The sequence below is a fragment of the Ruditapes philippinarum genome, unplaced genomic scaffold, assembly GCF_026571515.1.
Source record: "Ruditapes philippinarum isolate M1 unplaced genomic scaffold, ASM2657151v2 ctg299_1_1_1_1, whole genome shotgun sequence".
Taxonomy (NCBI): Eukaryota; Metazoa; Mollusca; class Bivalvia; order Venerida; family Veneridae; genus Ruditapes; species Ruditapes philippinarum.
In genome coordinates this window covers 179,342-188,796 of record NW_026858411.1, presented here as the reverse complement: position 1 = coordinate 188,796, position 9,455 = coordinate 179,342, and the positions used below count along the sequence as shown (strand labels likewise).

Below are 9,455 nucleotides of genomic sequence, written 5' to 3'. Positions count from 1 at the left end.
TTTCAGGTGTTTGTTTTGTTTCTAATACCAATATTATACGGCTCAAATGCACGTATATCTGAGTTAAGAATTTAGCTTATAAACAATTCGACCAGGTTTTGTAGTTTTCCATTCATATTAATTGCTTGTTCTTACGAAAATATTTTAGAAAGGTACGAAAACTTGGCCCCGCTCCCAATTTGAACTAGGCAACCGAAAGATGCAAAATACTATAATATACCATACATGTTTTTAGACTAGGGCACATCTGGATGTCAATGCATTGAGTGTAAAGCGATCGATACTCGAACCAAATATATTTTATGCAAATAACCTAGCAAATTTCCCAACAACTTTTAGAATTAACAATAATTTTTATTGAAAACGAACTCTTTCACAAACAAAAAACAATAATATTTATGTACACTTGTATTTGGAACCGAACTCTGAGCAGTGGAATCCGGTCGCATTCAGCACTTCTAATTAACTAATATCTAGCACTCATTTCGAAAATTCTGGAAACAAAGTGATCGTAACTCAAACCAAATAAATTATAATTATGCAAATAACCTAGCAATTTCCAACAATTTTTGAAATAACAATGAACTAACAAAAAACAAGTTTTCTCTGGGGTTTAACAAAAAAATACAAAAAATGGGGGGATAATCTTCGCCGAAAAAATTCAAAAATGCAAGCAAAAAAAATATTAGAGTGTTCCTCGCACTGAACTTTACGATGCAAGCAAGGAAAAATATTAATGTCTTCCACAGACTAAACTCGGTATAACAGTGCACACTTAATGTGTCATAGAATAAATACATTTTATTCGAGTTGACATAAATAATCAACTAAAGTCGAATGTTTATTTGTGATACTTCATCACATCAAGTTCGCCAATGTCAAAGGGATAGCAACTTTATTTAATGATGTGCAAATCAATTACATTTACAAGACCTGTAAAAGTTATTATTAATGAATTACAAAAAAAACTTTTTTATCTACGAAAAGGGATCAAATGCAATGACACATCATATAAAGTGACATCAATATTTTGCATAATGCTGGTTTTGTTTAATTTTCATTTTTACAATATTACAAATTTGCAGCTATTGATTTTTAGAACGACGTAGTGCATACAAGAGATAATATTAGTCTTCATTTGCATGTAAAAAAATTCGTATACTTTAGTTTTCCTTTTAAATGTTAATTTCTTAACACTGATGATTAGATTTACAACGATATTGTTAAAAAATGTTAATTCAATAGTTTGGGGTTTAGACCGACGACAAAATATTTCTACACACATACATTTATAAAATGCAGCTTTAAAAATAAAACTGATTATTATATTTCATACTTAATATAACTAGATTTGTAACTGTTTTGAAGATGTGACATTTAAATCAAACTGCTTTACTATGTCTTATAGTTATGACTTCTTTTAAAGATGTTGATATTTTATTAAATTCATTCAGTAAAACTTTGTGCATAATGACAGTTATTCTTACAAATATGATATATGGCGATATATAAAACTTTTGATTGTGCATGTTTTTGCAATATATTTAATAGTTTGATTGTAACCTTTGTAAATAAAGTTTATTCACAATGGTAGTTGATGATAAACAGAACACCGTCTGAGTATGCTCAACTGTTTAATGCATACAGTTATAAAAGAACTTTTATATAAAATAAAGTCATTTATAAGTCTTCAAGATGCCATGTTCATATATTCTGTTGACTGAATATGTTAATATTTTTACGGAGATGAGGCTCAAATAAAATACATAAAATAAAGTTAATACATTTGTTAAAATATCGGCACTTTTTTACGAGTTCCTAAAATCAGTCATTTATAACTTGACAGAAATTTAAGATAAGTAAAAAGCACCAATTGGATATTAATTTAATATAATTAAGCACAAGAAGTGCAATGCAGTATTACCTAGGTCAAGGTTGTCTTCATGACAGACGGATTACAAACACGCCAGATAACGTTATCCGAGGTCAAAAAGGATTGTTGGCACTACTTTTCTATAACCCGTCTAAAAGCGCTTGAAATAATTGTCTGTTTTTTTGCCATTTAATTGATGCTTTTTTAAAAATGATGTTGGAAAACAAATACTCAAAGAGTCTATAAAGTGTAAGAGTTGGGTAAAATATTTCTCACATATATTGACAAATAAAAAATAGAGTGTCGAATTTGCCTTTTTTTAATGATTTAAATCACTTATTTTACAATCATAACTAAACTTAATTTTAAAAATAGGACTCAGGGCAAATGTCTCATACGCAGACATACAGATATTTTTCATTTCGGTACCACAGTTCAAACTTTTTGTGTCATAGGATAAATACATTCTATATAAGTTGACATAAATAATTCACTACTTTTGATATCTTACATACTTCATCACATAAACTTCGCCAGTGTCATAGGCATAGCAACTTTGTAAAATGTTATGTAAATCAATTTGCATTAACAAGATCTGTAAAAGTTATTAATAATGAATAACAGAATAGAATATCTTAATAAAACTTTTTTTTTTATTTAAAAAGGGATCAATTGCAATGCCAAATCGTTTCAATAGTATAAATGTATACTGTATACTATAAAATATCTTTATTTTATCAATATTCATGTTATATCGGTTCCGTTATTATTTGGTTGATTCACATAGAATGTCTCTGTTATTTAACACATGAATTTTGTACGCAAACAGAATAAAAAGTTCCGGAACAAAAATATTATAGTTACTATTTTAAGCAGGGTTGTATCCGTTTAGCAATGATTTTGTGCATGCGACATTCGCTTTTGAGGCAATTTTCTACCATTTTTATTTCACAACAGCATTTTGGAAGTATTCTTTTGTAAAATTTTAAGAAATATTTTTTACAGCAGATTTATAGCTTTTTACACTTTAAAGTTAAATCAATATTTTGCATAATGCTAGTTTTGTTTCATGATTATAATTACATTATTAAAAGCTATTGATTGTTTAGCAGTCAAACACTGTGACGTAGTGCAAACGTCTTCATTTGCATGATAAAAATCGTATACTTTAGTTTTCCTTTTAAAATAATGATTTCTGAACAATATTTGATTAGATTATAACGATATTATCAAAAGGTTAATAAGAGTAGACTGTTTGGTTTTTAGACCGATGACAAAATATTTCTAAATACATGTTTTTTTATAAAATGCAGCTTTAAAACAAAACTGATTATTTATTATATGTCACACTTTATATTACTTTATTTAAATTCTCCATCGAAAATGTGATATCTAAATCAAACAGCTTTACTGTATGTCATAGTAATAACTTCTTATTTTATAAGATTTTATGTTAATATTCTATTAAATTAATTCTTTTAGTAAAGCATTTGTGATTAATGACAAGGTTATTCTCTTCTTGATAACATGATAGATAGCGATATTTAATGTTGATTGTGCATATTTGTGCAACAATATTTTAAAGTTTGATAGTAACTTTTTAAGATAATATTCACAATGTTAGGTGATAATAAACAGAACGCCACGTGAATATGCTTAACTGTATAATTTAGCATCTATTGCATAGTGTTATAAAAGTACATCTATTATAAAAAAGAAATTATAATTTATAAGCCTTCAAGAATGACCATGTTTATATCTTCCGTTGTATTATTTATATAGCTTAATATCGTAACATTTGAACGGGGATGAGGTTTAAATAAAATCTTAAAATAGAGCTAAAATATTTGTCTAAGTACTGACACTTTTTACGTTTTTACGAGTTTTTACAATTTCACATAAACAATTTAGAAATTTAAAAATTAGAAAACACTTTAGGATATTAATGAAATTACTTTGATATTTTATGTAATATAATTATGCACAAGAAGTGCAATGCAGTATTTCCCAGGTCAAGGTTGTCTTCATGACAGACAGATTGTACACATTACAAACACGCCAGATAACGTTATCCGAGGTCAAAAAGGATTGTTGGCACTACTTTTCTATAACCCGTCTTAAAGCGCTTAAGATAATTGTCTGTTTTTGTCATTTCATTGATACTTATTAAAATAATGTTCGATATCCAAATACTTTATGAGTCTATAAAGTGTAAGAGTTTGATAAAATATTTTTTCAGATGTAGTGTCAACAAATAAAAGAGTAATTGAACTTATTTTGAAAATAGTACTAAGGTCACATGTTTCATATCTGCAGAAACGTCTGATAACAGGAGAAGGATGTACTACTTTATCCAAGGTTAATGTCAACATTTTCCCCATTATCTAGACCATTCATATTCAAAACTGAATGTTGATTAAATTAAAAAAAAGGGGAAACGGTGACCAAGAGGTTGATACATCTAGTTGCCTCTCAACTGAGGAATAATGGGATTGAGCCGTACTCATATAATATGAAGTTAACAAACTGTTTGAATAAATAAAATCTTCTGTTAATATAAGGCCTAAACGGATTAGGATTAAGAAGAACAATACCAATCGAAACTTAGATGTGTACAAGCAAATCATACTGTGTAATCTATAGATTTAAACGTTTAAATAAATGGAGATATTCCATTGCTTGAAGACATAACAATTATTCAACTCAACATTTAGGGTCTTCAGTTCCTCCAGTATTTCACAAGCACATGATATTTCCTACATGTCCTCTACTTGATATTTCATAAATAATCACCTGACCGTCAGGGGCAAGTCGTTCTTTCCTTGAGCAAGAAACTTTACACTCATTGCTCAGTACTTGTTGGTTGCAGGGACGGATTCATTCAAACGTGTGTTTTTACAAGTTTATAGCTTCCTACACATTACAATCGAACTTAAATAAATTCTGTATAAACCAATCACATAATTGAAACGAACAATTAAAACATTTATAAGCATAACAAACAAAGATAACAGAGATATTTAGATAATAATATTGTCTAAATTCTGCAATGAATCTGTTTGGGGGATATGTTATGGGGGGAACATGGTGATTTATATATTATAGTAAGTGATTTAATGCTATGAATATTGTACCATAAGTTGTGTACACCTCGAACCTAACCGTCTATTGAGGCATTATGCTAATGTAAGAAAGGCGTTTTACTAAAGGATACCACATACATTTTGTGATCTCCGATATTGATAAAGGTCATTCACATTTGATTGTCTTAAATGCTGGTTCACATAACACTTTACTTTAATCTTTTATTTTTATCATCTAAATTGACACCATGTAATACTTCAGTTAGATTAATTTTGAAATATCTAGTGCCTACAATCACTTGTTTTCTTTGAAGTAACAACCCCTTAGATAACTTCAATTGTCAATTATAGTTAAGTCTCTCTTCAAAAACATATAAGGCAACTGATAATACTTCTTAAGTTGAGGATAAGGATGAATTGACAGAAGATTAATTTGATTAACACCGCCGTCTTTTACTGTTTGTGTGTTTGTTTTTGTCTGATATATTTTCTCGTATGAAAACTATTTAACAAAATTATAACATTCCCACATCTCTATCATGTGCAGTTGCACAATATTAATCTATTCACGTTCCTAACATTCTGTACCATTTTACAAACGTTTACATCGGTACTTATTTCAGCGTTTTATGAAAATTATCTAATTCATGCAGCAGTATTTACAGCAATCCATGATTATTATTCAGTGAAATCATGCTTATATATAATTAGACAAAATTTGTATCATTTGATTTAAATAGAATGCTCATGTTAAAAAATAAAACATAAGTTATAAACAATATTTTCCTTAAAATAAGAACATGAATTTTGTCGTGTGTATTGATGTTTGTATTAGTGATTGGCAGACTGGAGGTCACGTGGCAATCCAATCTTTCGATTCCCAATATAATAGGGGAGATGCATGCCAATCAATAGTTATTAACATGGGAGGCATGGTAAACAGTATTTCTATATCTGATGAAAACCTTCATATTATAAGATATAAAACAACATTTAGTTATACGGCGCGTGCACAGATATGCATTTGTTCGTATAGCAGTTGGGAAAATTTTAGACTTGATTTTGTGCATTTTTTTGATGAACATCATGTCACAGAGCTTTAAGGGATGAAAATAATCGTTTGACTGAAGTGATAGTGCCATGTTTGAATATCATATTCTTTTAATACTAATCAAATTTTATCTACCTTATAAATAACGTGCCAATTAGCCAGTCTATAGTCTAATGACGGGAACCAAGGGAACAAGAGGTATCATTAAAATACGCAACGGACATTTTATTAGCGATACGGACACACCGGAAATATATTTTGCAAAACATGCAAAACGTGTTCGACATGTAATTCATGAAAATAATTAAGATTTCAGTTATAAAACAGATTAACTGATTGAGAAATTACGCTTACTTTAAATGTATCACGAATACTTGCAATAGGTTTTTTGAAGGATTCTTTGACTGACGACTTTGATGTTTTTCTACATTAAGTGGTCCTAAACCTAGATTCTAGGCGAATAAAATTATGCAATCTTTAGTTTAATCAAATACTTCATTCTTTTATAAATAAGAAAACAAAACGTTACTAAGAATTGATAATATATATATATATATATATCAATTTATTCATAACTATTATTTGATATTACAGACATATTTTGCTATTTATTAAACAATAGACAGTTCATCCTCAAATTCATTCGAATAAACATTATGCAATTCGCACCAATATTTAAATGGACATATTCTCGGCACATATTGTCTGGAATTCATTTTAAGTTTACTAATCATTTCAATTTTTCTTGTTATCCAATTTATTTTGCTTCGACCAGACGTTTCAATCATTGTCGCAACAGAAACATTTCAGACTTTCAGACCCATTACAAGAACATGGAAAAAAATTGATTAGTTCTTCGGATATTCAATTGTAATTGAGAACGATTTTTAATTAAGATTTTGTTCATTACCTGTGACTGGTCATATTATTTGGCGCCGTCTTTGATATGCAGCATCAACATTTAACTTGTTGGCTTATCTATTTGCAAAAATCCGTCGGATAATGTGTAAACGGCGCATCGCTTCACGCATGCTTACTTATGATGACAGTTTTAAAAAGCTAGGTAACTCATGTACGTTCTCATTTCATTTATTGCGTTAAAATGATACTCAAATTTTCGCTGTAAGTAACAGAACTAGATTATTCGTTTATAGCTAAAATATTAAGAATTGACAATTAAAAAAAAGTAAACAGAAGAAGACTTTAATAACTGGTTATATTGACTTTCATACTTTTTTGCCTACATAAATGTATAAAATAAGAAGAACATAAACAAACAAAACAATTTTCTGAATTATCTTTTTTAATTATTGTTTAAATAAACGGTGCCCTATTTGTAACATCTTGTCAAAGAACGAAAATGCACATAATTGTCTTGCACACTTAAATTCACTCATTTAAAACAGCTATGTCATTTCCAGTTATGTTCACCTAATGTTGAATTTTCAAGCACATCCAGAATAGAATAAAGCAGTGTTAATATAGTCATACCTTATGACATCATCACCTAGCAAAAACTATCAAATATTGCTAGAGATAGACTATTAATAAAGTCAATTGATGTGTTAAGTAAAATCGTCAAACACCTAATTCAAAAGCTGTTTTCACGATGTCGTGTTTCTCTTTGTCCTCACAAGTTGTAAACTGAACCCAAGACTCAACTAGTTCTTTTACAGGAATGTGGCCATCTACTGGATTATACATCTGGAAGAACCTTCGATTGAGCTCAATATTTTCGTGTCCTGACGTCCTTAAACCAACTATGAATTCATCCTCGGATATGCATTGATTACTATGAATATCAACCACATTATAAGCGACTTGAAAAGAACGGCGCATTTTCTCTATAAATCTTTTTTTGTTCGCTTTGAAGGCGTCATTGAAAGATTTAATCAAAGCTTCTTCTGATAGCTCACTTTTTCCACAGAAAATAAATTCCTCCCACCATTTTGCAAAAACCTCCATGGCAGCATTTATTTGTTCTGTGCTGAACTCGTTCAATTCAACAAACCTTTGCCTGAAATTTAAAATAATAATGAAAATCAACAAGGTAATGCTACTTTCACGAAACACAGCACCCGCCTCTACCAACTTCCCGCTAACAATAACCAGCCAAACACTTCATTCCAAAATATCAATAACCTGATGCTTAGACTGTGTTCATTAGAATCACCCAACCCTAAGTTTTGTTCATATTCTTAACGCATTTTATTTGAAGGTTTACATTTATAAAGAAATGGTAATTGTGATTGATTGCTTTGCTCACGTGCATTGCACATGCCTGTATTCCCACGAACTCCAGATAATAGTCGTATAATTCATAACAATCAACTCCAGCGATACAGCCCATCATAATGGCCCTCATCTTTATAATATATTCGCTATATTAGTATATGAGCAATACCTTTCCGACTCGATGTCTTGTGCGTCCAGTATGCCATCCTTATTAATATCTAGCCAGGTAAACCACATTTTCCATTTTGATATAAGATACTCGTTGGCCATGGTTTCTGAAATATATAGGTGATTGATAAATAGTTTATTTTGAAACATTTGTTTTATTAACCTTTGCGTTATAAGTATCTTATATCCATTATAATTGCATCAACTATCCATTTTACATTTCTAACGACGTTAAATGGTAGAAAACAATTTAGATACTTTGTATGTAATGCATATCATTCCATTGTATGTGAGTAAATCATATAAAACATATACAAACCACTTAAACGAACTTAATTTATAATCCCCTGGTCCAAAAGTTAAATTACACAATGAATAGTTTTATCTCTTTATATGAATCAACCGAAAGATGAGATTTAAACTGTTTTCTTACCTATTTACCTTCACAAGTGTAACCTTTGTAAGTTATTATATTTCAGATCACGGTATAATACGTGTTATCATTTACACGATATAATATGTGTTATCATTTATATAAGATGCCAGTATGTCCTTGAAACTTTTCTTGTAGTAAGCGAGTAAATAACGTGTCTGCAAACAAGGTTCAACGCACTAAAAGATAAGAAGCTGTGATGTATACGAACTAACCTGATTACATAAGCATGTAATATTTCTAGCTCTAGAAGCACATATGGCGGCAGTTTTAAAATTTTGTTCTTTCAAGTAAACTTGTAAGTTAATTAAGTTAACCTGAATCTACTCCACTTAGTTTTTTTGCACATTTTTAAATTGCGACAAGTAAGTGCATTTTAATGAAGTTTAACAACAGATTATAAAATTAAATAAAAAAAAAGATAAAAAGAAAAACAACAACAAAAATTTAATAGACTATCTTAATTTTGATACTGCCAGTATTTAAAATTTTAAATAAATATAGAAATCCAGCTTATAATACCCGTTTTTAATTATATATAAGTTATTACAATTTTCGTTTAAAGTGTATTTACTGAATTAGTGGTGAATTTGATTACTGAAGTTCCGTCAA

The 9,455-nt window shown here is 29.4% G+C and overlaps 1 protein-coding gene across 2 annotated transcripts; it reads right to left on the bottom strand.

The window, feature by feature from the left end:
* Positions 1-7,206: 7,206 nt before the first annotated feature.
* LOC132753126 (sarcoplasmic calcium-binding protein-like) lies at positions 7,207-8,996 on the bottom strand. Of its 2 annotated transcripts, none has more exons than XM_060743550.1 (3): positions 8,844-8,996; positions 8,412-8,517; positions 7,207-8,024 (listed from the first exon to the last, which is right to left on the bottom strand). In XM_060743550.1, exons 2-3 carry the CDS (start codon positions 8,510-8,512, stop codon positions 7,586-7,588), a joined length of 540 nt encoding a protein of 179 aa, XP_060599533.1. In that variant the 5' UTR covers positions 8,513-8,517; positions 8,844-8,996; the 3' UTR covers positions 7,207-7,585. The 2 variants fall into 2 exon arrangements, with proteins under 2 accessions (XP_060599533.1, XP_060599534.1); XM_060743551.1 differs by having other exon boundaries at positions 8,730-8,858.
* Positions 8,997-9,455: the final 459 nt, after the last annotated feature.